The sequence below is a fragment of the Calonectris borealis genome, chromosome 9, assembly GCF_964195595.1.
Source record: "Calonectris borealis chromosome 9, bCalBor7.hap1.2, whole genome shotgun sequence".
NCBI classification, from domain to species: Eukaryota; Metazoa; Chordata; class Aves; order Procellariiformes; family Procellariidae; genus Calonectris; species Calonectris borealis.
In genome coordinates this window covers 2,199,989-2,227,841 of record NC_134320.1, presented here as the reverse complement: position 1 = coordinate 2,227,841, position 27,853 = coordinate 2,199,989, and the positions used below count along the sequence as shown (strand labels likewise).

Here is a 27,853-nt window from a genome sequence, read left to right as displayed (position 1 = left end):
CACGGCTGTGTGTCAGGGTGTCTATGGGGGTTTTGCAGCGGTGCAGCATTGTGGGTGGGGAAAAGAAGAGCAACAGGGGGGATTTGGGAGATGGGGACGGATTTGGGGGGACAGGGGCATGTAAGGGGCAGGGGGATGTAGTGGGACAGGGGATGGGGAGAGGATGCTGTGAAGACTCCCAAGGAAGGAGGAAGGAGAGAGACAGTGTGTGGAGGGGGGATGAGCTCCTGATCTCCTGCCACAGGCTCTGCCCGGGCCAGGATCGGTGCTGGGCTGCTCTTACCGCTAAAGGGACTCTGGATTTTGGGAACATGGCTGGGGAGTGGGGGCTGATGGCTGGCATTGCTGCTGTCCTGGCTGCGTGGCTGATGCTTGCCCTGCACCCTGCTCTGGGAAGGATGCGTGGCCAGTTACTTGGAGGGTTCAGCTGGTTTTGGGCTGCTGATCGCCCTGGCAAACAACTAGGGGAGCCTGAGCTTGAAGGGCCTTTTCCTAAGAGACCTTTGCGGTTGGTGGAGCTGTGCACAAGAATAAACTCTGTTGTGGATAACGTGTGCTCAGGTGCTCTCCAGCTCCTGGTAAAGCAGCCAGCAGGCAGTTGTGGTCACTGGAAATGATAATAAAGCAGCAAAGCAGCAGCTCCAGGGGGTGAGGAGTTGCCACGTGGTGCCTGCAGGCTCCATGCCCTGTCCCCACGGGATGTAAATCCCATTTACGCTCTCCTAGAGATGCCTCCCGGGTGCATTTTGCTGCCTTGTGGGAAGAAACCGTCCCTGGGTCCTGGGCACCTGCTTGGGGAAAAGGGGTGGTGGCGGGATGCAGGGGTGGGTGACAGACGGCCGGGGAAGAAGGGAGCGGGATGGGTGAGCGGAGAGGAGGGATGGAGATGGAGCGATCAGCCTGGCAGAGAAAACGGGAGGGCTGACAGGGAAGGAAGGGTTTTGGAGGCAGCCAGGAGAGCCCGGCCAAGCTGGCAACAGCGCGCTAGATCTCTTTTGACCTTCTCAGCTTCATACCAAACCCTCCCAACGTGATGGCGGGGCTGTGAGGGGTCGTAAACCTCCCTGCAAACGATAAACTGTTTTCCAAACATCACCGGGTGATACTTAAATATGATAGACCTGTGCTTTTCTCCCTCTTTTCTTTGCATTTCTGCACGATGGGTGCTGGGGGAAGATTTATTTGATGCCTGATGGCTAAACGCGGGCTGCAGGCGGACTTATTTTTCCTGTTTTCCCCCTGTTTTGAAACGTTCCCCACGCCGTGTGCATCCCTAGCTCACCCCAAGCACCCCAAAAATCCAGGGTGTTCAAACTAGGTAGGAAAGCAATGAAGCGGGTGTCTGTGTTTTGTTTTTAAAGCTGAGTGATGTGAGGATTGGTGCCTGAAAGCAGGGGGTGCCGGGGCTCCCGGACATGCAGCAAAACTCTTTCAAGGTTAGCAAGCCTCCAGGCACTCGATTATTGCAGATGCTTGAGCAAAACAGGTGGGAAATTTGTGGCGAGCGACGAATGGAGTAACGAGCGCATCCGCCGGAACAAATCACCCGCGCGTTTAGTGGCACGGCAATTACAGCCTTCCCGGCGCAGCTCCGCCGTCCCTCCCGGGAGCCCCCTGGGGATCGCTGGCTGCCTGCTGCTGGCAAGGACTTCCCCGGGTGGGTTTTGGGGTGAGGTGGGGTCTCTCAGGTTGTAATTTCTCATGCTTTCTCTCTGCCACTGCTTCGCCAGGAGCTTTGAGATAGGGGAAGTAGGGAAAGCGCCCTGTTGAAGCGGCGGCGATTCAGCAGGCAGGTTTTTCTCTGTCCCGACGGTATTTATTCCCAAGGAAAAATGGGTTTAGGTGCCCTAATCCCATTCATTTGGATGGGATGGGGATTAAGGGGGAGCTGAGCCTGGTGTTTACTGAGCCCATGGGTAGACCCCGGGGCGCATCAGAGGGTGTTTGAAAACCAGCCTGTGTTGACAGTGGGCAGGAAACTTCGGCATTATTGTCTCCTTTATTTCTTCAATATTTTGATCAGTGAGTCAGTTTTGGTTACGATCCTGTAAATCCCTTTGTAATCCTGGCTGAAGCATCAGCTGCTCTTGTAAAAAAATTTATGGGGCAGTTAAAGTGTATGAGACAGAGCCGTAAAGGGATTTATGAACTGGGAGATGCACAGATGGCTTCATTGCAGCCTTCCCCGCCCGCCTCCGAGGCGCAGAGCTTTTGCCCCAAATGCCCCTTTTGGGGATGAGGATGCTCCTGCCCGGTCCCTCCCGAGTCCTGGGGGCCCTGCAGGCGGTTCTCCCTTGGCGGCTGTTCTGCACCAGCAGTGCCCCGCTGCGAGGCTTTCGTGCCTCTTCCCGAATTACTTGCTGGCAAACTTGCAAAGCAGCCGGGAGCTGATTTAGATTCCCTGCGCAGAGGTGATGCTGCGGTCCATGCGGTCGTCTGCGCGTCGGCTCTAGAAAGGTCCCGGGAAGCGCCAGTGCAAGGGGATCGTGGCTCTTGGCGAGGTCCTCAACAGCGTAATCAAACGCCATTAATCACCGTCACGCCGAGGTGCCCTGGGGAGGAGGACCGGGCAGCAGTGTCCCTCCTGGTCTTCTCCAGAGATGACCTTGAGGGAGCTGCTACGCCATCGCCGGTCCCCTTTTTGGGTGAGAAATGGCACGGGAGGCTGAACCCCCAAAGGGGGGCCGCAGCCCTCTCTGGGTCCCCTGTGGGGACCGCAGTGTAACGCCGGTGCCCCGCTGAGCCCTGGGGACAGGGGTGGCCGCGCTCTGCCCCGTGGCTGTGCCCCACGGCAGCTCTGCAAGCCCCAGGGCATCCAAACACGATGTCTGCAAACCCCACTTGGGGAATTCGGGGGCCTCTTTTGGTTTTTCCCCCATTTGAAAAAGGCGAGAGCCCGCTTGCTGCATCTCCCTGCGGCGTGGCCAGATCCTGCTGCTGCGCGTTGCCCCTGTGCAAGGGACCGCACACTTGTCACGGAGGCCGGCCAAGCTGTATTTTATGGCTCCGTACAGGTTGTTGATTATAATTGCTGCATTCTGTCAATTTAGTGGCCGCCACAAAGCTATCAGAGGCCTTTTTGGGTAAATAAATATTTCTTCACTAACGCGTGGAGCCTCGTAAAGCCCTCACCGTAAAGCCACCTAATTGTAGTTCAGGTCTGTAACTGCTCCTCGTCGCCGGGGAGGAGGAAGAGGAAGGACAACGGCAGAGGAGCGGAGGGCAGAGAGGGAGAGAAGGGGATGCAGGGGAGGGTCGGGTGGAGCGGGGGGACCAAAGAGGATGATAAGGGTCTGTGGAGACGGCGCAGGTGAGCCCAGCGATGGCAGCCATCTTAACGGGTCTACAGAGGGTTTGAGGACACGGGGGTCTCCAGTTCTTGGCTGTGGCACAACTGCTCATGGTTTCTCTCCCTTTTCCCGTTGCTCCCATATTTCCTGCAACAAGGGTCTCCAGGGATGAAGATCTACATCGACCCCTTCACTTACGAGGACCCCAATGAGGCGGTCCGAGAGTTCGCCAAGGAGATCGATGTATCCTTTGTGAAGATTGAAGAAGTCATTGGAGCAGGTGGGTCTCGCCATCCCCTGCCGCCCGTCTCTCCCTGCCCTCTCCGCCGCTCCGGAGTGGCCAGACCCCCACCTGGAGCGTGTTTCTGAGGGTGCACACACGGTCCTTCACCGGGAAACCCTCAAGGAAGCCTCGAGACATCAGGCTTTCCTGGGTTTGTGATGGGTTAGGGCGGGCACGAGGTTGGTTTCTGCTCTCAGAGTTCCTCTGAGGTGGGAAAAGCTCCATGAACGTATTCGCTGGGTGACCGCGGGGCCTCTTGGGATTTCCTACTTGGCTTTTCCATGAGATAACAAGAAAAAGCCAGATCTCGCTCTAGTCTGTGCCATATTCCCATACATATGTATATATACACACGCATGCACGTATCTGTGTGTCATCTGTGCTGCTTTTATTGCCATTTTTAAGTAACTGTGTCATACTCGTAGAAGAGAAAGTGAGAAGCCGGGGGGGAAGCTGCAAAGAAGCAATGAGCTGGTTCAGTCGGGATCAAGTTCAGCGATGTATCGGCTGCCTTTTGCTGCTCATCAAGGCAAAGTGGCTGCAAACCTGGCTTAAATGTAATCTCTCCACAGGCAAATTTTGCCGTGGTGAAGGAAAAGCTCTCCCGCTGAAAATGAGAGGACGCTTCCTCTGTATTTTAAATCAGAGGGCAGCAATGAAAACAGCCCAATTATTTTCCATTCCAAGATAAGCGATACGTAAAAAGGCAACCGCCGACACCTTATATTTGAGGTAGTCCTTAAATGTTGATGCTCTTGCTCTGCAAATCCTTCTTGCGGGGGTTTGCAAGAGCATCCCCAGGCTCTGCTTCTGTTGGGGCTGGGCTCTGTCACCTTGGAGAAGGTTGCAAGCCCAAACACGTCCTCAGCGGCAGACATTGCCCCTTTTAAAGAGGACAGGTGAGTAGATTTATAGAGGAGAGCATCACTGAAGTGTTAACTGGCTGACATTTCTCAGCTGGTTGGTTTGGAGACCAAGCAGCTCAAGGTACCATTACTCTTTGCAATGTTTTATGTGGAGGAGGAGGTGGTAGTGGATGCTCTTGCTCTTGCAGGGGAGTTTGGGGAAGTGTATAAAGGACGCCTGAAGTTGCCTGGCAAGCGGGAGATCTACGTGGCCATCAAAACGCTCAAAGCCGGCTACTCCGAGAAGCAGCGCCGGGATTTCCTGAGCGAGGCCAGCATCATGGGGCAGTTCGACCACCCCAACATCATTCGGCTGGAAGGGGTGGTGACCAAAAGCCGACCGGTCATGATCATCACAGAGTTCATGGAGAACGGGGCCTTGGACTCGTTCCTGCGGGTAAGGCGAGGTGTGGGGCCTTGCGGGCTGTTGTTCAGCTGTGGGATTCGGGAATGAGGTGTTGGCATCCCGTCCTGTAAATCCCAGCCTGTTTCCTCAGCTCGGGAGGGGGTTGCAGTGTGCTGTACACCCCCAAAACACGTGTGTTTTGGTGCTGGCATACCTCTGCTTTAATCAGGCAGGGCAAGGCCGCTGGGCAGTCCTCTTGGGAGGTGCAGCATCCTCCTAAGGTTGGGGGTGAGCGGCTCTGGTCCCACGGTGGGGTCTGCATGCTCACCCCGACGCCTGCTCTTTCCTATCGCAGCAAAACGACGGGCAGTTCACAGTGATCCAGCTGGTGGGCATGCTCAGAGGAATTGCCGCTGGGATGAAGTATCTTGCAGAGATGAATTACGTGCACCGAGATCTGGCTGCCAGGAACATCCTGGTCAACAGCAACCTGGTGTGCAAAGTGTCGGACTTTGGCCTCTCCCGCTACCTGCAGGATGATACGTCCGACCCCACCTACACCAGCTCCTTGGTACGTACCTCTCGCAAGATTTTGTCTTGCTCAGCATCCCCCGTGCCTGCCCTGCACCCGCTGCCAGCTGAACCTGGGAGAAGGGTGCTGGACGTACGCCCCGGAGCTTCTACCATGGGTGGGAGCATCTCAGGAGGGTTCCCACCATGTAGACTCGTGGCCCAGAGACCCTGGCTGAGGTTCCCACCCATCATCCTCTTTTCCCTCCTTTTTCTTCCTCCCTTTTATGAGTTTTCTGCTTCTCTCCTTCCCCAAGCACCTTTCTGCCCTCGGCAGTTTCCAGATAAACCTCTTCCCTCTCCTCCGTGAAGGGAAGGTGCACAGAGAAGTCCCTGGAGAGACCAGGAAGGGGAGGCAGGGAGATCACAGCATCTCCCGACGGCACAGCGACGGCGTTTTAACTCCCCTTCCCCCAGCGCTCCAGGTCTGGTCTGCCTTTCTCTGCTGGAAACTTGTTCCAGGCATTAATTAAAGAGACAAGCCTAGCAGGAGCTCTGCCATTCCCCAGCCACCCTTCTCTCCTTAATTAACTCATTTGTAGGTAATGAAGGTCCCGCTCTCCCCTTGCTCCCCGCTGCCCCGGGGGAACCCCTGGCTCCCCACCACAGCCATCCTTCTGCCAGTGGGCTCGTGAGACCCTTATTGGTGTTGAGGATGAACAGAGGAGAGGGGGATGAGCAACCCGTTGACCTCATCTAATTGAGTAATTAAAAGAGCATGTGTTGGGTGCAAGCACAAGGCTGCACCGACTCCTGCAGAAGCAGTGTCTTGGGCTGCCGGGCTGTGCCCGGGTGCCGGGGCCAGCTCCAGCCTCCAAAATGGGAAACCCACAGAGGTGCCCTTCAGGCTGGCTTCGTGTTTTGGCGCGGCTGCAGCCCCTCCTCTTCCTCTCCTGCTCGCGGGACGCTTCCCCCCTCCCTGGTCCTGCCCCGCTCCCTGCCCACACCCGTCCTGCAGGCAGCGGCCTTTGAGCAGACACACATCATTTATTTTTTGTTCAAAGACCCCAGCAGTGGCTACTGGGATGCAGCATGAAGTAGCCTTTCCCCACCTTTAGAGATAAAAGAGATTATCTCATCTGTGTTTTTATTTAATTTAGGCCATAATAGATCTCCCCGGCAGCTGGGAAGTGATGCTGTGCCTGCGATTACATCACTCTGCCTCCCACAGCAGGTTTTTAGCTCTGGGGAAAAGGCAGGAAAAACAACCTAGCAGTTAATTTCTCCATTTGTAGTTATTCAAATCAAATTTTTTTGCCATTCATCCTTCAAGAGCAGCTGACGCTTCGTCGGAAAGGCTACGGAAAACAATTGTGCTAAACGATTTACAATGCAATTCTGCCCCGAGTAAATACCGTGCATTTCTGTGGTTTTCCTTCATCCCTTGGCTTTTTTGCTGTTATCTCAGCGGTGCCTGCCCAGGGAGGAGTCCTTCTGCATGTGCTGCCCCTCCGCAGCATCCCAGCCCCCTCGGGGCGGCCGCCAGCCCTTCCGGCATGAGCAGCAGCAGGGCGGTCCTGCCTGGACCTGCTGCCTGCCCCGGCTCGATGGAGTGGCTTGAGACGCCGAGTGGTTTTGAGCTTTCGGGAGAAATTAGGGCTCTCTGCCGAAGGCGCTTTCCTGTTCCAGTACTTTCCAAGCCTCCTTTGGGGCTTAAATGTGTTTTGCTTTTTGCCTCCTGCCCCAGAGGTGAGGCTGGAAGGACCTTCCAGCAGCTGTGGGAGCCCAGATGATGCCGTAGAGGATGCTCTTAGGTTAGACCTTGTTTCCATTGAAAACCGAGGGACGGGGATACCTGCGGCTCCTTATCTGAGTGCTAGCGCAGTCCTGTGTAGCCATTGTCACCTGATGTCCCCCCAGGAAGGGACCCGGGAATGGGCCACCGATGTGCCAGGTCCTGCAGAGCAGCCAGAGAGAGAAGGTGTCACTTAGGGGTGACACCTGAGTGGGATAAACCCTTGGATAAACCCTTTTGTTCAGTTTAGCTAAACCCTTCTGTGCAGGTACGAGAGAAATTCATGGAGGTGTTTTGGGCTCCCGCCTCCTCATCCCATCGGGTACCACCTGCCAACTCCTCAGCGGGGTCCCCGGGGGCCAGCGGCCAGGGGTGTGCGGGGTGGCTCCCACCCTGGCTCGCGGGTATCCGGGCTCCTCTGCCAAGGGAGTCGTTTCTCAGCTGCTCTCCCTTTTTCCACAGGGGGGGAAGATCCCTGTCAGGTGGACGGCGCCGGAGGCCATCGCCTACCGCAAGTTCACCTCGGCCAGCGACGTCTGGAGCTACGGCATCGTCATGTGGGAGGTGATGTCGTTTGGGGAGAGGCCCTACTGGGACATGTCCAACCAAGACGTAAGCACTGGGGGTCATCCAAGCAGCTCCAGGGGGTGTGGGGGGGTTCCCAAAAGAAAGCCGTGCCTGAACGGCTATCTGCTCCTTCCCGGAGCCTCGGCAGCGCTCGGTTTTGTAGATGAAACAGGCTGGTGAGTGAGAGGATGCAAGGAGGGAAATTGGGAAGAAAAGCCAGTGGGCTGGTAATTGGACTTCAGGAAGCTGCAGGGCCTTTGAAAATGTTCAGAGGGTTTACGAGCGGGGACAGAGCTTTGGTAGTTGGACTGCTGTACTCCGATGCGATCCACCGAGATAATGAGTGGCAGCTCTCCGCCGGGAGGAACTGCGGCGCGTGGAGCATCAGAGCGGAGATTAACCTCCGAGAGCCTCGGCTCCGTCGGAGTCTCCTCCTGCTCCCTTTGCTGATGATCAAACGGGCTGGCAGCTGCCTTCCCGGCCCGCAGCAGTGCTGCCTGTAACACCTCTGCCCGCGCAGGCAGCTCGGCGCGGGGAGAGGAGCGGCAGGGGTGGCTCACCCTGTGCTGGGGCTGCGGTTTTCCCTACGTGAGACCTCCGAGTCCCTCATCCTCACGTCCTGCTTTCTCCCCCGCTGCCCTGCAGGTCATCAACGCTATCGAGCAGGATTACCGGCTCCCGCCGCCCATGGACTGTCCCGCCGCCCTGCACCAGCTGATGCTGGACTGCTGGCAGAAGGACCGCAACACCCGCCCGCGCTTCACCGAGATAGTCAACACCCTTGATAAAATGATCCGCAACCCGGCAAGCCTCAAAACTGTGGCTACCATCACCGCTGTGTGAGTCTTCCAGCGCGCAGGGGATGCTCTCGTGTCGACATCCCAAGCTGCAGCAAAAGGCTGCCCGAGCGGCTCCTGCTGCCGGGGGGAAGGACAGGAATTCATAAATCGTTCGTCAGGCACGGGGGGTTTCTCTCTTTGCTCTGCCTGACAGTCAGACAAAGAACATGTAGTTTTCAGTCGTGCAACAGCAATAATTCTTTGCTATTGATTCTTTATGGCGTGTGACCGTACAGGCGCGGTGTCTCCTCTGCCGGCGCCTCTGTTCCTGCCGCTCCCGGAGCTGGATTACAAGCGCGGGGTTGCAAAGCGCTGCTTGGCAGAGCGGTATTCCCATGGGATAGGCCTTCCTCCTGGCCTTCCTTGTCTCAGGCATGTGCCAGGAGCAGGGCAGTGCCGGGGGGAGCACGGGGGCGCAGGGGGGTGGATTGGGGAACACTGCCGTTCACCGGCCGGGCTCGTGCATGGCAGCCCCTCGGAGCCGGCCGGGCTTGTCCCCAGCGGTGTGTCCTGTTGCAGGCCTTCTCAGCCCCTCCTCGACCGCTCCATCCCCGACTTCACTGCCTTTACCTCAGTAGACGACTGGCTGAGTGCCGTGAAGATGAGCCAGTACAGGGACAGCTTCCTGACTGCTGGTTTCACCTCCCTGCAGCTCGTCGCCCAGATGACATCCGAGTGAGTTGGGTGCTGTGCCGGGGCTGGCTGAAAGCTGGGTGCTGCCTGGGGCAAGTTGGGGTTGCGGGGAGGTGGGGAGGTCAGGGCAAGGCACCTGCAGAGGAAGGGTGTGGGCGTCCATCACAGCGGTCAGCAGAAGCACCCTGAGCCTGGAGGTGGCCGCGTTCACCAGCTGGGGGTCAGCATGCAGGTTGTCCCCGCTCTTGGTCCCACCTCGCCCCACTGATGGTCACAGCGCTGCGCTTGGGCTCGGTGGTTGTTCTTCTGCTGAGAGGCATGGACCAGCTGAGCTTACATCCCTCATCTCACTTAGAGACGGCAAAGCAGATAGACCAACCCTCAGCTGCCCATTGATATTCCTCTGTCTGTCTGTCTGTCTTCCAGAGACCTCCTGAGAATAGGGGTGACTTTGGCTGGGCACCAGAAGAAGATCCTGAACAGCGTCCAGTCCATGCGAGTACAGATGAGTCAGTCTCCAACCTCGATGGCATGACGTCCCTCGTTCCACGGGGAGGGGACGGGGAGGGCACGCAGCGAGGGGCCGAGGTGGGAGGGGAGGAACTGACGGGTGCCACGGGGCAGCATTTGGAGAGGTGCTGCCGCTGCCTGGGGACTGTGACCGCAGACGAAGGATGTTCCTGGGACTCATCTCTAACTGGTGACTTCCGTTCCTCACCAACAGAAGCACACTTACCAATGTCATGGGGAACAGCGTATAAATACATATAAATATGTACAAATCATATATTTAAAAAACAAAACAAAAAAAAACAAAGATGAAAAACAATGAAGACAAAACCAATGTTGTGTTGGGGAAGCAAACCCAAACCCTAGAGACCAGACTCCAATCCCACCACCAGTGAGCAGTGGTCGAAACTGAGAAGGAGAAAGGGCCTGTCGGGGAAGGGAGAGGCACGAGATGGAGCGTCCTGTCCGGAGAAACCACCTTCCTTTTCTTTCTTCTTTCGCCCTCCCTCCCTGCCCTGGCTTTTCCTGCTCACTCCGCTCCCCTCTCTGCTCATGGACCGGGTGGAAGTGTCCTCAGATGTCTCCGCAGCTCCCTGCCGTCCTATCCGGGTGCCGCTCTGGCAACTACCAAAGGACTTCGCTGATCACTGCATGGGGGATCCGACTCAATCCAGTTAATGTCTTCATATTGAAGAAGAGATGTACCTTCAATAGAAAACCTTGGGTTTTTTTTTTTTCTCTTTTGCTTGCATTTTTTTTGCAAAAAGGAAAAAAAAGGATTAAAAAAAATAATAATAATCCATCCTGGAAACGGAAAGAGGTGTTCCCGTGTGTGTGTGCGCTCGTGCGCGTGTGTACGTTGTCAACTTAACCGTGGACTCACTGCTTGTCCCTAACCGAAGATCACCGCCGACCCTGCGGCCGGCGGCCGGCTGGTTCCCAGCCCGGGGGGCGCGGGGGCCCCGGGGTGGTGCCCGCAGCCCCCCGGGAGCAGGAGGTAGCGGGGAAGCGCCCAGCGGCGAAGCAAGTGCTCGGCATCCTGCAGGCGGGGAGGAGGACGCAAAGGGCCGGCCGGCGCGGCGGGGACGGGACGGGACCGGAGGAGCCGCCGCATGGTTGTGACTGGGTTGGTGACTGCTGGAGAAGGAGGAGAGATGCTCTGGGAAACAGACTGCTAAGGCCTCCAGAGCCTGGGCGATGCGCGGAAGATGGCTATGGAGAACTTTTTTCCCCCCATCTTGCTGACCTAAGGATTTTGATACTGAATTACAGACTTAGGTTTCATGGCTTCAGAGGTAGGTCCGTTTGTCTCGTGTACCTTTCTCTCCATCCATCCGTCCTCCTCCTCTGTTTTTCAGCTCGCTTCCTTAAAGCCTCTCCCAGTGAATGTTTCCCCGTGTTTAATTTGATTTTTTTTTTTCCCCTGTTCCGCCATTGGTCTCCTTTGCAAATTGATCTAGTTAAAATTACTAGGCGCGTGTCAGTGTTTACGCAGAATATTGTAAGACTGGGCAATCTAACTTCCCTCTGTGGATCGCGCCGAGAGTTTATAAAATGAATGAACTCTTAATAAGGCTTTTACTTAGACGGTTGTGTGCGAGTTGTAATGATCCATCACCGCGCTCCTGCAGGCACCACGCTGGCAGCAAGCAGCACCCATGTGGCAGGGGGAGCGGCGGCGCGGGCGGGCTGCCCAGCTGCGCCCCGAGGGCCGCCGGTCCCTGCTGTAATCGGGTGGCGCGGTCGTTCGTACGTGTGCGAGAAACCCTCCGTGCTACTCACGCCTTCATCCCCGCTGTGGGGATGCCCCACATCTGCTTGCGCCGTGGGGGATGCCCTGCGTCCATCCATGTCGTGAGGATGCCCTGCATCCAGCTGTGCCACGGGGATGCCCGCATCCAGCTGTGCCATGGCAATGCCTTGTGTCTGTCTGTGCCGTGGGCGCGCCCGCATCTGTCTGTGCCGTGGGGATGCCCCGCGTCCATCAGTTCCATGAGGATGCCTTGTGTCCATCTGCGCTGTGGGTTTGCTCCTGGGCTGTCCTTGCCATGGGGATGCCCCACGCCCATCCGCACCGTGGGATTGCTCCATGTCTGTCTGCACCAGGGGATCCATCTGTGCCATGGAGATGCCTCACCAGATCTCCTTGCTGCCACCGAACACGAGGGGACGAGCCTTTCCTCTGCCTGCTGCCAGCGCCTGCCCACATCTCCTGGGCGTGCGTTTTGTCCCCCGTGCCGGGGCTATCGGGGCGCTCTGGCTGGGGGACCTCCGTGTGTCCTGCGGGGAGCGCGTGCTCGGTTCCGGAGGATGGCGGCTGACACCACCAGCAGATGAAGGACCCAGGTGATGGGGTGCTCTTTACACCTCCAGTTTTATTTCTTTAGTTGTCTAAGGAAGATGACCCGCCGCTCTGCTGAGGAACAGGAACTAACAAGATGCAGGAAGGAGCTTGTTTCAAATCACCGAACTCCCCCCAGAGAAAGAGGCAGAGAAAAACACCCCTTGTTTACAACAGCAGGGACTGCTCCTCGTCCTGTCTGATAGACGATCGCTAATACCTCGTGGGATACTCACGGCCCAAATCTGTATTCCAGGATGTTGTCACGCCGAATACAACATGCAGATGGAGCGGGCGCCGTGCATACTAATACACCACCTCACTGCATTGATATTCGCCGGCGGTGAAGGATCCTTTGTGGTTTTTTTTATGATTTCTCTTTTATTAGAAGGAAGCTAAAGGCATTTAAAGAAACGAATGACAGCGACACAGGCTAAATATCAAAACTCTACCTTCACGGCTCCCCTGCCGCGTGTCGCCCGGCCGTGCAGGCACCTGCGAGGCAGCTGGTCCTGCAGCGCCGCTCGGCATCCTCCTCGCTCTGCGCCTGGGGCTGGCGGGACGATGCGATGGCACTGCAGCCCTTCTTTAACGTAAAACCTTTCATATGAAGCATTCAGTCCTGCCCGTCCGGCCCAGCAGACTGGGTACCCACGAATGGAGAAACCGGCTGTCCAGGTGCTTGGATGCCCTCGGAGGTGCTGGGTCCTGCTTTAAATCTTGGTTCGATTTCCTGGGGCGGACGATGCTCATCGCCTTCCCCAGCCCTCGACTTGCCCCTGCTGCAAAGCAGCCGTGGACAAAGTGCCACCGCTCTCCCTGCGTGTGGGAGGGTGGCTGTCGGCGGGTTTCTGGCCGGGGAGGAACTTGCGCTGTGGTTGCCAGCGTGGGAAGGAAACACATCTGGGCCCCGGGACTGCGGCCGATGGAGCGGGGAGAGGCTTCGGCTGAGAGCGGCGCAGCGTTTGCACAGTGCAGGGCACAGGGGGGTCCATCCTGACCTCTTAAAATTTGTGGGATGCCTTCCAAACCCTCGTTACACCCTGCTGATGGCTAACTCAGCCCAGCGCTTGCCCGCTCTTCTTTTGGCTGGAAAGCAAGGAGAAACGGAGCAGTGCTGCGAGTAAAGGGGTGTGTCGGGGCTGGCCTCATGCAGCCTCCCTGGTGCTCCATGGGCTGGGTGAGGAGGTGATGTCTTCCAGACCGGTCTCGGTGATGTCTTCCAGACCGGTCTCAGCCCCAGAGAAGCTTCGTGTACCATCCTAATCTCGTGACACATGGCCACGGTGGTGGCCGCTGGCGTTGCCGGGGCTGTTGCTCTTGCCACCCTGCTGCTCTTTCCCAGCCAGCCAACATCTGACATCTCCTGGGCTGTGTCGTGGCAGGCGATTTCCATATCACACCTCTTCTAACCAGCCCTTGCCATGAGCGTGGCATCTCTGCGTGGATGGGGTGAGTCCAGCAGCGGTGGCTCAGGGGCCTGGAGATGTCCCCTCCAGGGTCACGCGAGAGCCCAGCAGCAGGTTGACGGTGCTCAGGGCTGAGCAAGGAGACCGAAGGTGGTGCAAACAAATCCCTTCGGTGATGAGGCATGGTTGGCCAAGGGGGTTGCTGTCAAGATGATACCTGAGGGAGGGCCACCATAGGCCACCTGCTCTCCTGCCTTTCAGTAGAAGACTTTTCATCCAAAATGGAAGATTTCACCAAAAGCTGTCAGTTTTCTGATCTGATAATGGAAAACAAGGGGGAAAATGCAAAATAGCCATATTTTTGCTTTTTATTGAAAGAAAAACATTAAAAAATTCAGAGGACTTTTGTCAGACGATTTTGTTTCTTTAGAGGTCGCTTTTTCAAGGAAAATAAGTTTTCCAAACCGCGAAGCCTTTCTGTCCAGGAGTGACAGCGTTATCCCTGCCTGGCCATGATGGCAGGGTTGAGTGTCCCTGGACTGGCCCTTCTTTTCCTTTGTCAGATGCCAAGGAGGAGGCTCTCACCGGGGTAGGAGGTGCAGGGCACCATCGAAGAGGTGCCTCTTAAGTCAAGGCTTGCTGCCAACGTTCACTTTTCCGCATCAACAGGAGACTCCCGGGCACTTGGCCGTAGCCTTGTGACTGCACTGTCCAAGTCATTCAAGAAGTCTCTTCCATGGGTGATGTGATGGAGAAGCTGTTGAGATGCTCCGTCTTTGCTTTGTGTGGAGATGGGGCGGGATCCCCAGGCTGTGGTGGGACCTGGGCAGGAGGCTCTGCCTTACAGCTACTGCTGCTTTTTTGGTGGACCGAGGATTGATGCAGATTTGGGTCCGTTGGATGCTTTGCCAACGCGGAGGGGCTCTGCCAAATGTGGGAAAAGAACCAGTGAAAAAAAAGAAGAAAAATGAAACCACTAAGTGTGGTCTAAAAATGAAAGCTCCCATTTCACATCTTCTTATGATCCGTGCTATGGTCGGCGTTGGAGTTCCTTTCTTTGATCCCAAAGGGGAAGGGATGGCTCAAAAATTATTTTTTTTCCCCCAAAGTTTTGGTTTGCACAGAAATAAAAGGAAGAAAACAGGCATTTCTAATTGAAGCGAGCCAACTTCACAGACCTTTCCTCCGGGCTGGGGTTCATCCATCACGCAAGGTCCTGGTGGATTCATCTGCCAGGTGCTGGTGCTGGGAGGTGCCCTTGGCTGGTAGATCCCCCTGGGGCAGATCCTGGTCCCCAGCCACCGCTTGTAGCTGATGCGTGGCCGTGGCGCCTTGCTCCTCTGGCTGCATCCCGCCTCTGCGCTGAGCAGCGGCACGCGGATGCGGCCGCTCGCCCGGGTTGCTTCGAGTGAGCCCGCCTCGCGCTCGCCCCTGATCCCGTCCTTTCACGGAAACGCTTTGCAGTTGTCAGCTCCTTTTCTACATTTCTATGGCAACTGCAAAAACCTCATCCCTTTTGTGTCTTTTTTAGGGTTTTTTTTTGTGTGTCTGTGTCGGCTTTCTCTTTTTTGCATGTGGCATTACATCAAAAAAGGGACTTTTTGCTACAAAAACTCTGCTGTGAGCTCGGCCCAAGGTCTCGGTGTGAGAATCGGTGGGCAAGATGGTCACATCTGGGTGTTGCCAGCTGGCTTCGCATTGCCCCCGCCCTTCTGTGTCCTCCGGTGCCAGCCCCTCTGTGCTGTTCCCCTCATCCCCGCCCCCCAAAAATCCCCATTGGTGCATTGTTTCCCCCTGGGCTTTGCCCTGTCTTTTACAAAACCCCGTCCCCGACGGGCTGTGCCGCACGCGATGGAGGAGACAGCAGCTTTCTCAATAGCAGTAATTAAAATGAGACGTCATCCCGCGGCAAGCGAAGGTGAACTCAGCCCCTCCACATCCAGGGCGAGAGCCAGCTTTTCAACGTGGAAGAGGAGCATGTATTAATAGCATTATTATGTGCCTCTTTCTCGAAAAAAAAGGAATGTATTTTATGCCATTTAATGACCTTCAAATTAACAGTTCTTTGAAAGCACTTATGTATATTTAATTTTAAATGTTGCTGCAAGTCAGAGCGGGGCTTGCGATGAAAACAGCAGGCAGCCAGTTTTTAAGTAAGAGCGAGCTCAGACCATTATTTCTGAGCCTGTCAGCTTTTGGTGCTTGTAATGCTCCTTTTCCTAGGAGAAAGCAGGGCTGTCGTTCCCCCAGTCCCCCTTCCCTTCTCCTCCGTCTCTGCTCCAGGAGCTCCCTGCACGCCGGCCCGAGCCCCGCGGGATCTTCTCTTCTGCTTTCCGCTCCTCTGCAGGGCGACAGCGTCTTCCCAACGAGCCGGCGCGGAGGATGCTGCTCGGGGGTGTTGGATTCGGAGGGAGGGGAGGGTTGTTTGCAGAGGTCGCATCGATAAAGCTGCCTGCATCCCTGCCTGCGTCCCTCCCTGCTGGCCGAGGACGTCCCCGTGGGAGCCAGCGGAGCATCACGGCTGGCCCGTGGCCTGGGATAAATCATTGGGCATCACCGACGAAGGGTTTTTTTGCACCCCCACAAACGCTGTTGTTTTGCGATGGGGACAGACACATTTGCGTTCGTTAGGGTCTGAATTAAGGCTTTTGCCTCTGATCTATAAAAGCTGCTGATATATTTGAGCCACTCTGTGTTCACTTGGAAATCATTTCTCTTAAACATTGAATTTGACTTTTAAAAAAAAGGTTCAATGGGTTTCGAAGATGAGGAATGGATTTACAGACCCTGCGGCAGATTTTCAAGCTCTCAGAAATATACTGTAGCTCCAAGGCCACCCGTCCTCGTTAAACTGCAGGTGGAAAGGCGGGCGGTTGGGGCCAGGGGTTCACATCCAGCTCGTGCCCCCATCCAGGTGCTGCGTGTCTCCTGCTCCCGTAACGTCCCCACTGCTCGAGGAGCCGCCGGGGGTTGTTTAACGCCCGTGTCATCATCTGCTGTGGTGCCTCTTGTATGAAAGATCCTGCCAGGATGGATGCTGGTCTAATTACAGCTTGGGTGCCTTCCAAATTATTTTCAAAGAGCCTGAAGGAGACCTTCTCCGGTGGTTCCCAGTGAGGTTCCTCTTGATTTCGGAAGAGCCAGAAACTTTCTGAGTGGTGGTGGAGGAGAGGCGAAGTCCACGCGAGAGGACTCCCGTGGTGAGGTGTTTCATCCTGTCAGCGGTTTCCCCGCTGCTCCCATTTCGGCTTCTGTTTTTCATAGAATTGGTTTGGGTTGGAAGGCACCTTTAAAGATCCAGGGGGGTCCAACCCTCCTGCGGTGGGGGACTGGCTGTGCCTGTCCCAGCCCAGCTCAGCCTCCTCCACAACCTGTCTCGGGGAGGTGTGAGAGCTGCTGTCGTGTTGCGCGCTCCCATTTTTGACACCCTGGGGTTTTGGCTCTGCATCTGCATCTCGGGGGAGGTCTGCTGGCTCATGTCTCTCTGTCGTTGGACCCCGGTGGGCTGCGTTGCCATCTCAGGGCTTGGCGTGGAAAGAGGAGCAGAACACGGCTGCTCTGGTCAGGAGAGGACCTCCTCTGCTGCCCGTGGTGGGAGGAGAAGCGAGATGAGAACCAGGCACGTGTCACCGGGGGCTGTAAGCATCCATGGCGTTAAATCTGGTCTCCTGGTTCGCATCAGAGAAGCACATCAGTGCTGGGGAGGGGAGTGCGTCTGACCTTCACCTGGGTCTTTCTGGGTTGTCAGAGCTGCTGGCACTCTGGGGATGGTGTCCCAGGGCCACCTGTGCCACAGGGCTTTGGCTGGCTGTCCTCCGCGGAGCAGCACCGCGAGCATCCCTCCAGCCTGGGCAGAGCTGCCCGCTCCCTCCCTGCCTGTGTCTGAGCATCTCCGCTGCTTCTGCCCTTCTCCTCTCTGGCCACCAGCATTTAAAAACACCCTGAAGCCCCTGGCTGTCCCCCCCCCCACGTGTGGCTCTGCTGTAGTGGCTGTTTTAGGGACATCGCTGGGTCCAAGCGCTCCCTAACACACAGGCAGCAAGTGGAGAAGGAACCAGTGCTGTTGCTAGATGAGATGACCGTGGCCGGGGTGGCCCCGCCGGTGGCAGAGGCGTTGAGGTCTCCTGGCCCGCCTCTGGAGGGAAATGCTGGCGGAGGTTAATCTGAACAAACCAGCTGCGTGAATTTTAAGTGGATTAGCTGAACTCCGCTCGTTCCCAAAACAGACGTGCCCTTTTGGGGCAGTGGATTAGGCAAAAATCTACTTAAGGCTGCGTTAATTCTAGATAAATGTTAGGGGGATTAATGCCTATCCACTTAAAAAAATTAATTGGCGTGAACTTTTCTCCGTGTCTTCAAGTAAACAAGGCTCGGCAGCTTTCCCCGTCTGCCGGCCCGGGCTGTGGCTTTCCCTTCTCCGCAATCCCATCCCCGCACCTTGCCCGGGAGCTGACATCACGGTGGGGGCGAACCTGCTCCTCTCCCGCTGATTATCCTCAGGGGTCTCATTAGGCAATTGAACCCTTGCGCGAAGGTGGGGAGAAAGGGCAGGAAAATTATGGTCACCATCAGTGCAATTATCAATGCTAATTAGTGCCGAGCGGGACTGACGGTGGGAGGTGCAGACCATGCCAAGTGTTGTCTGAGGAACAAGGTGAGCCTCGCGTCGGAAACACGGACTGGAGCCTTGTGGGGGCTTCCACGGGCCGGCGACCGCGAAACGTGCGCACATCAGTTCATTTGCTTATTTTTCCTCACCGTGCTTCGGCTGAACTCTTTTCAGATTCCCCAGCATAAATATTTTGGGGAGGTGTCCACAGCCGGAGGCTGCCGGCGGTCTGGGACTCAGGCTCCGGTCTTTTGGCTGGGGTTACTGCCCGTGTCCTGGCCCCGGGTGGGGACGGGGCGCTGGGAGGCTCCTGCCCCGATGTCCCAGGGGAAGGGCAGCGAGGTGCCACTGCCCTTTGCAAAAGGGTTGGGCGAGGGCAGCAGCCCTGGGGAGGGCTCGCAGGAGTGGTTAGTGACACAGCGGTGGCTCCCGGAGCTGGGGCAGCTCCGCGCATGCCTCCATCCCTTCCCCGCTCCCACCTGCTGCTCCCCTTTTCCGCGGCAGAGCTCGGGAATAGCAGCTGGGTGTGCAGTGCCGTCCATCCTTTGATCGTTTTGGGTATTTGTGATTCTGCCCCGTTCCCATGAGCAGGGAAAGGGAGAGCGCCCCGGGGCCGGCACGCCGCCTGCATCCCAACCGCGCCGTTCGCTCCCCTACGGCCACGCCGATGCTGATGACGCCTTCCCTCACGGGATGCCTTCCCATCTCACAAACGTGGCCTTTCTGTTGCTGTTTGTGTCACGCCAACGCTTACAGGCGGAGATCAAAGCCCTCCGCGCCGCACGGCTGGGCAGGGGCTCCCGCGCCGGAGCACGGGGAGGAGGATGTGCGACGCGGGGGGGATTCGGTGGCTGCGTACCTGGGGGGTGCTCGACCGCGCTGTCCCCTCCCCATCCTCCCCCGGCTGCTCATGACCTCTCCCTCGGGTCCTTTGGGATCGATCCTTCGGGATCGGCTCAAATCATCCCTAACTGCCTCCGGCTCATGCCCCAGGACGAAGGGAAGGGCTGCAGCTGCCGTGGGAGAGCCGAGCCGGCAGCCGCCACCCCGGGGAAGGCGCAGGCTCCCCAGGGGAATATAAACCCCCAAAGCCTTCCCCGGCTCTGCTGCTGCCGGGCAGGTTGGGTGGCTACGGCTAAACGAGCTGGGAAAGGCCGCGGGGGGAAGGCGGCGGCGGAGCCGGGAGCAGCGCCCGGGGCCGGAGCCATCGCTCGGCTTCAGCTTTAATGTGGCCGAATCCACAGCCGATATAAATCGCTGTCACCTCACTGCCTGGGGTGCAACCACCCTGATTTATACCGGTCCCCGGGGACCCGCCCGGCTCAGCAGCGTCTTCAGCATCGTCTGCTGCGCCCTGCCTCTGCTGCCTTTTGTAAAACAGTATTTGTATTTCTGTTGTCGCTTTTTCCCAGCCATTTAGCTCTTCTGCTCCCATTAATGTTAATGTTAAGAAATACACGGCGATATCTTTTCCCCAGCCAAAGCTTTTTTTTTTTTAAGATAATCTCAATTTCCCTCACCCTTTCTCCCATGCCCCTTTTTCTGCCAAACACTAAATTACTAAATAAAAGTTTCATTGCTGCCTGGGTTTGCTAAAAAAATGATTTTCATTCAGCAGAATGGTGAATTTTAATAGGAGCAAAATGTCAGACACAGCTGGAGTTTTTTTTTTAAAGCGTGGGTATGTTCGGAGAGGCACAGAGACGCCCGGCAATAATTACGCCAGCGAGCCCCGGTTATTGGTGGCCCAGCGAAGGGACGCAGCGGTCAATTGCTTTGTTATTTAATGTGGCACCTTTATGTTTCAAAGGTGCAATTGTATATTAAAAGCATCTTTTCCTCTCCGAAGCGGCTAAATAATGGGATTTTGCTGCTGCGTGGCACTTCTTGGTTGCAGGGTGAGAAGGAGGTGCTCCTGGGGCCGCTCTTTTGGTTCCGAGACCTTCTGGTTTCCCCCTGGCAGCGGACAAAACGGGTAGTTTTTGTTGTTTTGGAAAAAGTGATTTCTTGGTGCTTGGTGGTTTGTTCCTGCTTTAGACCTGGGGGTGCTCATATTGCAGTGGAAGGGGGGGAAAAAGCATCTTCACTGCTGGGGGACACGGTAACCCTTCCGCCCCCAAAATCGAGTCTCGGCCTCCGCTCTCCAAAGCATCTCGGCTTCACGAAGAAACCCGTCTCTTCCCTTCCTTTCCCCCCCCCCTCCCCCAAGGAAAAATTGAGAGCTTTCAGTGAACTGGTCACTTTTCTGCCAGCGTATTAATTAATCACTGCTTTTTGTGTTGGTTTTTTTTCGGGGGGAGGCTGTATCTGCTGTCAGAAGTCTTTGGGTTTCGGGGGGTGCAGTCCCCGCCGGCCGCAGGGGACGGCTGCGAAGGAGCAGCCTGCGTTTTTGGGGTGCTGCATCTCCGAGCGTGGGACGTGCTTATTCTCACCCTCTTCTCCTTTCCCTCCCTCTTGCCTTGCAGGGGCGTGAGGTCCAGCTTTGCAGCCGGGCAGCAGCGACAGAGAGGGGCTTGACACCGGTCCCCGGGGACTGCTCCCCCCGCCACCCACAAGATGATGAGCCGGGAGGTCTCCGCAGCGCCCCGGGAGCCCCGTCCCCCCCGAGCCGTGGCGTGCCCCGTGCCAGCCGGCCGTACCCTGTCCTGTACATAACCAGTGAGATGTCTGTAAAAGATTTCACCCCTTGTAATTTTTTTTGCCCTTCTCCCCCCTCCCCTTCCCCACTTTGTTGATTGTGTTGAAATTGTCGGAGTTTGTAACAGTAACTTTCAGAGAATATTGTACTAAAGAGAAAATTGCACTCAATAAAAATGATGAAATAAGGCTGATCCCTCTCCTTCCCCTTCCCAGCGACAGCCTTTCTGCTGCCGGTTTCTTTTCAGCTCGGAGCTGGGTGAATATTTGCCATGAATATTCATTTGGGGAACTGGCAGCGCTCCATTGCTCCTTGACTTACCTCGAATTTTGATGTCTATCAGATTTGGCTCTCCGGTTTATAAATGAAGTGACTTTATTCTCAGCGATCCCTATCGGAGGCTGCTCGCTGCAAAAAGCCAGGAGAAGGAATTTTCTTGGCATGGCTTTTTCTGCAAAGTACATTTCAAAGCCCTCATGTGCAATCGCTCAGGGAAGCCACGGTGGAAGTGCTGACTGGGATGAAAGTGCCGTCCTCACTGGGGGAGCACGGCGGCTCCTCGCTTCCCGAGTCTTGCTGGAGCCTGTCGATTAAAAGGCCGATGCTCAGCTTGAACCTGCTCGCCTTAAGGATTACGGTAAACGATTGCAGGAAAATGGATTCTTCCTTTTGCATCAGCTACGCTCGGGTATTTTATCCAGCTGGGACCGCGCAGCCCATCCAGGTGATGCTGCCTGAGGGCACTGGTGACCACTGGGAACATCCTCCAGCCAGCCATGAGGGCTCAACCGGGGAAGTTTTGTAAATGGATAGATTTAGAAGTATGCAACCACCACCCAGGTAGCTGGGGTTCAGAAAGAGGAGCTGCTACTGGGAGAGCTTTCGAGGCGGGGGGTACGGGCTTCCCATGCCCCGTGGTTTTGGGGTGATCTTACAGGGAGGGAGGCGAAGGCTGGTTCAGCTGTGGGTGGGGCTGGCCCGTCCCTGAGGTCTCTGCTGCCCTGTAATTCTCGGATCAGTGGTACAGCTGATGCGGGGCTTTCTCACGGCCGCTATCAAGAGATCTTTCTGAGTTCTTGCTGCATCGCCGGGGTCATTAAGAGCTGATGTTTTCTGCTATGGGGTTTTTTCGAGCGCGTGAGTTTGACGTGCTCACGGTGACGGCTCCAGGTCCCTGCAGGCAGGACTCTGCTGGCCCAGGCTCAGATGTGCACGGGGAGGTTTGCCTCACGCTTTGCACGCAGCGGGAGAATTTCTGGCCCAAAGTAACTGTTTTGGGGGATTTTGTTGTTTTGTTTTTTTTTTTTTTTTTTTTTGCCAAACCCATCCTGACAAATGAAACCAGAGCGGCCGTGCCATAAAATCCAGCCTCCTGGCAGGTCTTTGGACATGCAAGGCGCAAATGGACAGCGGCTGACAGAGGGCAGAGCTGAAGTTGTTTGTGCGTCCTTAATTGAGTAGATACTTGATTTAATGGGCTACCGGTGTGGTTTAAATGAAGGTTCACATTTCCTGAATCCTCTGGGATTTGGGGTGCAGAGAGGGTATATCCCTTACACAGGTCGCCCTGAGGTTTTCCTCTTAAGTAACCAAAAGACATTTACAGCCAGCGCTTAACATTCCCGAAGCGGCTTGCCTGGGAATAGCCTTTTGGTAGGCTCTGGAGGAGCGCTGCTGACAGGTTGGTGGCTTGATGGGGCTCCGAAGGACGGCGGGGGAGCCCGGGCGGCGGCGCGGGGTCGCTGGCAGAGCCCGGAGCCACTTAGCAGAGCACGGCCGGGGCAGGGCTTGGGCCGGTCCTGCCCTCGCCGGGCAGCTGCCTGTCCCCGGGCAGTCCCCGACGGAGCCTCACCTCGCCGATACGGGTTTGTACGGCTGCAGGCTCCGGCCCCCCACGTTTGTTTTTTTTTTCCCTGGGAGGGGTAACCAGCCAGCAGCTTCGCCTGCATCCCAGCTTGAACGAGATGTCATTTACCAAGGCCACACAGAGTCCAAAAAAGTTTTCCTGAGCTTTGAATGGAGATAGAGGCGGCTGTCACAGCCAGAACGGAGGCTAACTCTCAAAATGAAAAATCTTTCCTTCATGGCTCTCAGGTTTGAAAAATGGAAGCGGCACGTTGGCTCCAATTACTCTGCAGCAGCTCCCAGAAATTTCAATATACCTGGTACTCGGGCACACCAGCTTGATGCCAACCTAACTCCATTGCCGTCAAGTAGAGTAACTCCTGATTTACCCCACCGCAAGCAGAAAATTGAGCCAGGACTGCTCTCACACAGGGCGGGGAGGACGAGCGCTGCTGGGCCGGCTCCCCGGGAGGCACGATGCTCCGTGGGGAGCAATGGGGGGCTGCCCCGGGGGGTTCACCCCCGGGAGCTGTGGGAGACACTTAGAGTCAGAGAATCATTAAGGTTGGAAAGGACCTCTAAGATCATCGAGTCCAACCACCAACCCAACCCCCCCATGCCCACTGCACCATGTCCCTAAGCGCCTCATCTACACGGCTTTTAAATACCTCCAGGGATGGTGACTCCACCACTTCCCTGGGCAGCCTGGTCCAAGGCCTGACCACTCTTTCAGTAAAGAAATTTCTCCTAATGTCCAATCTAAACCTCCCTTGGTGCAACTTGAGGCCATTTCCTCTCGTCCTATCGCTGTTACTTGGGAGAAGAGACCAACCCCCACCTCACTACAACCTCCTTTCAGGCAGTTGTAGAGCGCGATGAGGTCTCCCCTCAGCCTCCTCTTCTCCAGGCTGAACACCCCCAGTTCCCTCAGCCGCTCCCCATCAGACTTGTGCTCCAGGCCCTTCACCAGCTTCGTTGCCCTCCTCTGGACACGCTCCAGCACCTCCATGTCCTTCTTGTGGTGAGGGGCCCAAAACTGAACACAGGATTCGAGGTGCGGCCTCACCAGTGCCCAGTACAGGGGCACGATCCCCTCCCTGCTCCTGCTGGCCACACCATTCCTGATACAGGCCAGGATGCCGTTGGCCTTCTTGGCCACCCGGGCACACTGCCGGCTCATGTTCAGCTTGGTGGCTCGGCTGGGCTTGGTTGCTGGCTGGGCTGGCGCTGCTTTGCCCCCTTCGACGCTGCCTTGCAGCAGGTGGTTCCTGTCAGGGAAAGGCTTTTCAGGAGCCAAAGCAATGGGGACCAGTTGGGGACCACCCTCCTGGCAAGCTTTCAGCAAGGGGCCCCCCAGTCTCGCATGGTCTCGCTTTGTCCTTCCAGGGACAAAGATGACCCCCACTGAGGCTCGACCAGGCTTTCCCCATCCCGCGCCCTGCCGAGAGGAGAAAAGCTGCCTTTTTAAGGGTTTTAAAACACTCTCCCGTGACAGCCCGTGATTTTTTTGCTGGTGCTGAGGGCTCTGGGGCGAGCGGCTCCCCGCAAACCAAGGCGCGGGGCACAGCTCTGGCCTGAGGACGGCCCTGGCCCGGGGGACGAGACGAACCGGGAAGGTACCGGCTGCGCCGAGAGACGTGGCAGTGAGGGAGGGGGAGGTCGGAGACACGCACGTCCCCAGTCCTCTCCCACCTCCCCTCCCTCCCGCGCTTGGCAATGAAAGACAAATAAAAGACAAACCCAAGAGGACTATAGGCTAAATTGTAATTGGAGCAATATGGTCTGATTATAAAGTTATGTGCCAACCCGCATTAAATGGCAGCATCTGCTGGAATTATTGGAGGTGCCTCATCTCCAATAAAGCCTATTAAAAGTGCTGAGTTTTTCCTGGAGGACAAGGCAGGCAGGCTGCAGCGGTGCTGGAGAGTCTGTGCCGGAGCCAGGAGGGCTCAGATGGAGCAGGGCTGAGGTTGCCACTGTGTCGAAATCTCCTCCAGGCCCTGCGGGAGAGGTTTTGGGGGATGCGCTCAAGAAAGCCACCTCCTGTCCCCAGCCGAATTGCTTGTTTCTGTTTGTCAGGTCACACCGCATACACCTCCCAAGCAACGTGCACATGCATGCACGAACCTGTGTGTGCACGCACAGCCGCGCACATGCACGGCTTGCATCCTCCCTGCACCCCAAGGTGCTCGGGACAGGGCAGGGTTTACTCCACTCAGCTGCTTTTAGCTGGTTTCCAGTTACCGCCTCGATTAAGCCTGCACGGCCACCCCCCTCGCTGCCCCCAGAGCCACCGCCAGCGCCGGGGATCGAAACCCCCAGCCCTGTTTCAGAGCCGGTTGGGCAACCCCTTGCTGCGATTGCTTCTGCTCGCGCTCTGGCGTGAGGCCACTGTGCGTCTCCGCCAAGGGATTGCCCGCAGCATCGGCTGTGCCGGCGCCCTGGGCATGGTGAGCAAGGGAATGAGCAAATCGGTAGCAACAGCTTCAACTTGCAACACCTCTCCTCTGCAGAGGATGTCTCCGGGCGTTTTGCATGAAGCTCCCAGTAACGCGCTCTCACCAGGCTAACTGGGCAAAGGGTGCACCTCCTGTGATTCGGGCAGGAGGGAAGACAGCTTCGAGCTGCTCCTCTGCTGGGAGCTGGGCTCCTCTGCCCCACCAGCGATGGAGAGGATGCAGGGTGCTTCCCAGCCCTTCGGCAGCACCTCTTGCACCCGTCTGGCCCTGGAAGAGTGGGCAATGCTTTCTGCTACGAGGTGCACCAGGGTGCTGGCGTTAACCTGGGTGGGAAATTGTCTCTGCTGTCACCCCAGCCATCGGGGACTGTCCCTGCTGCTTGTGGATCCGCTGGGGATGCTGGTGCCTCCTTGCTAGCCCCCCTCCGCCCGGCCTGACGGCAGAGCCGCGCTGCGGGTGGGGTTGGGGGGGGTAGCTTCAGCCCGGCTCACGTAGGAGCAGCAAGCCCTTATTTCTGGTTATGCACAAACAGGAGGGCTAAAGACAGGGGACTCGGGGCTCAGCAAGGGCCCTGTTGTGCTGCTGCACCCTGCCTGGCACAGGCTGCTGCCCACTCCCCAGCCAGCTGCCACCGAAGGAACACGGAAAGCGCGAAGCTGGGCTCCCCAAAACCCCCAAATACCCCTCACCTCCCGGTGCTAGGAGGTGGTCGTTCATCACCCCAGCCGAGAGGACATTTTGCCCTCCCTGGACCTCTGCCGCACTCGGCACGCGGCGCTGGAGCTGCTCCCAAGTCTTTTATCTCCTGGCGCCACGCGCAGCCCATGCATTATTTACCGTGCGCCTTCTCAGCACAGCGCTGCGAATTATTCATTTCCCTTGTGGGCTTTTTCCATGGCTCTCTAATCAGAGTTTCTTAGTTCTTTATAAACACTAATGAATTTATTTCCCGATGCCCTTATGAGGGAGATGGGGTATTATATATTCTTTATACACAGCGAGTTCGAGCACGGATTCGGGGACTTCAAAGCCACGTAGGCACCGCGGGAGGCGAGGAGTTCTGGTTTGCCATGGACCGGCCGAGTTTGGCACCCGGCGTGTTCAGTGCACCCTGCGGTGGCCGTGAGCGCTCAGCCAGCTCCGGGTGTCCCAGCAGGAGGGCAGACGGTACCCACCCCAGTACTGGTCCCTGTGCTGGTGCTCCCTGCTCAGCCTTCATCCCAGCGGCACCTTCCTCCCGGGAGACCCACCTTCCCTCCTGTATTTAGCATTTACTTGCCTGCTTGGCTCTGCAAACATATGAATCACAGAATCACAGAATCATTAAGGTTGGAAAAGACCTCTAAGATCATCGAGTCCAACCGTCAGCCCAACACCCCCATGCCCACTGCACCATGTCCCTAAGGGCCTCATCTACACGGCTTTTAAATACCTCCAGGGATGGGGACTCCACCACTTCCCTGGGCAGCCTGGTCCAAGGCCTGACCACTCTTTCAGTAAAGAAATTTTTCCTCATGTCCAACCTAAACCTCCCTTGGTGCAACTTGAGGCCATTTCCTCTCGTCCTATCGCTGTTACTTGGGAGAAGAGACCAACCCCCACCTCACTACAACCTCCTTTCAGGGAGTTGTAGAGCGCGATGAGGTCTCCCCTCAGCCTCCTCTTCTCCAGGCTGAACACCCCCAGCTCCCTCAGCCGCTCTCCATCAGACTTGTGCTCCAGGCCCTTCACCAGCTTCGTTGCCCTTCTCTGGACACGCTCCAGCACCTCCATGTCCTTCTTGTGGTGAGGGGCCCAAAACTGAACACAGGATTCGAGGTGCGGCCTCACCAGTGCCCAGTACAGGGGCACGATCCCCTCCCTGCTCCTGCTGGCCACACCATTCCTGATACAGGCCAGGATGCCGTTGGCCTTCTTGGCCACCTGGGCACACTGCCGGCTCATGTTCAGCCGGCTGTCAACCAGCACCCCCAGGTCCTTTTCCTCCGGGCAGCTTTCCAGCCGCTCTTCCCCAAGCCTGTGGCGTTGCATGGGGTATATATATGGGTGCAATATCATGCGTGGTGACTCCACCACGGGACTGCTGCCTGCGCACTTGGGGAAGTCCGTCTGCCTTAATGCTGCAGAAGAGGGTGCAGCTCTGCACGCCCGCCGGGTCTCTGATGGCTCCCCAAATGCACGTCCAACTAAGGCATTAACACCCGGTTTCTGGCGGGAGGCAGCCGAGCCTGTTCTTAAAGCGGCTCCTGTGTCGATCGGCGGGGGTCACCAGACAGCGCACACATGCGATTTCTTAAAACAAGTGTAACCAGATGAAGCATAAAACCACCTCAGCAGCTTCATCCACCACCGTGGGATTTTTTCCTCAGGACAAGTCAGGGAGAAACCCCGTGGGTTATTTGTCTGGGACCTGCTGTCCCCGACACCCCGACACAGGCACGAAGCTCAGGTCTGTCCGTAGCTGTAACCGTGGCCCCAGGCTCGCCCGTGGGCACGCCAGGACCCACCCAGGGTGCAGGAGAATCCCATCCTCACCTGGCCCCCGTTCCCGTTTGCTGCTGCAGGCATTCCTTGATAAGCTTCCCTCCCCTCTTCTGCGCTTTCTGAATTGCACCAGGGTCCACAGACGTTATTTCCCTCTCCGTTGGACCTCTTTTCTGGGCACTGTGCCCTCCAGCGCTCCTGGTAGCCCCAGGCTCCTTGCCTTCCCCAACTGTCCGTGTTCCCTCGCTCTTCAGGTGGCCGCGCGGTGTGCTGAGTCAGCATCTTTTTGCAGTGCTCAGCTCTTATTTCCTTCCTTGTGCATGTCCCACTGCTCCGCTTTCTGCTGGACCCCTTTTAGACTTTTCCCTCTTGCTAAGCCCCAGCTGTGGA

At 56.7% G+C, this 27,853-nt stretch overlaps 1 protein-coding gene and 1 long non-coding RNA gene across 2 annotated transcripts in view; both read left to right on the top strand.

Moving 5' to 3' along the window:
• EPHB1 (EPH receptor B1) overlaps window positions 1-10,439 on the top strand; it is a 47,716-nt gene extending 37,277 nt beyond the window's left edge. The window contains exons 9-15 of the mRNA XM_075157878.1: window positions 3,448-3,570; window positions 4,628-4,875; window positions 5,180-5,395; window positions 7,592-7,741; window positions 8,342-8,535; window positions 9,055-9,210; window positions 9,595-10,439. Coding sequence (XP_075013979.1) covers window positions 3,448-3,570; window positions 4,628-4,875; window positions 5,180-5,395; window positions 7,592-7,741; window positions 8,342-8,535; window positions 9,055-9,210; window positions 9,595-9,703 — 1,196 coding nt within the window. The 3' untranslated portion in view covers window positions 9,704-10,439. The remainder of the gene's footprint in view (window positions 1-3,447; window positions 3,571-4,627; window positions 4,876-5,179; window positions 5,396-7,591; window positions 7,742-8,341; window positions 8,536-9,054; window positions 9,211-9,594) is intronic.
• A 393-nt stretch (window positions 10,440-10,832) lies between these two features.
• On the top strand, window positions 10,833-20,863 carry LOC142085708 (uncharacterized). The gene is made up of 2 exons (XR_012674789.1): window positions 10,833-10,973; window positions 20,503-20,863. It is a non-coding gene; the product is annotated as an uncharacterized LOC142085708 (long non-coding RNA).
• Window positions 20,864-27,853: the final 6,990 nt, after the last annotated feature.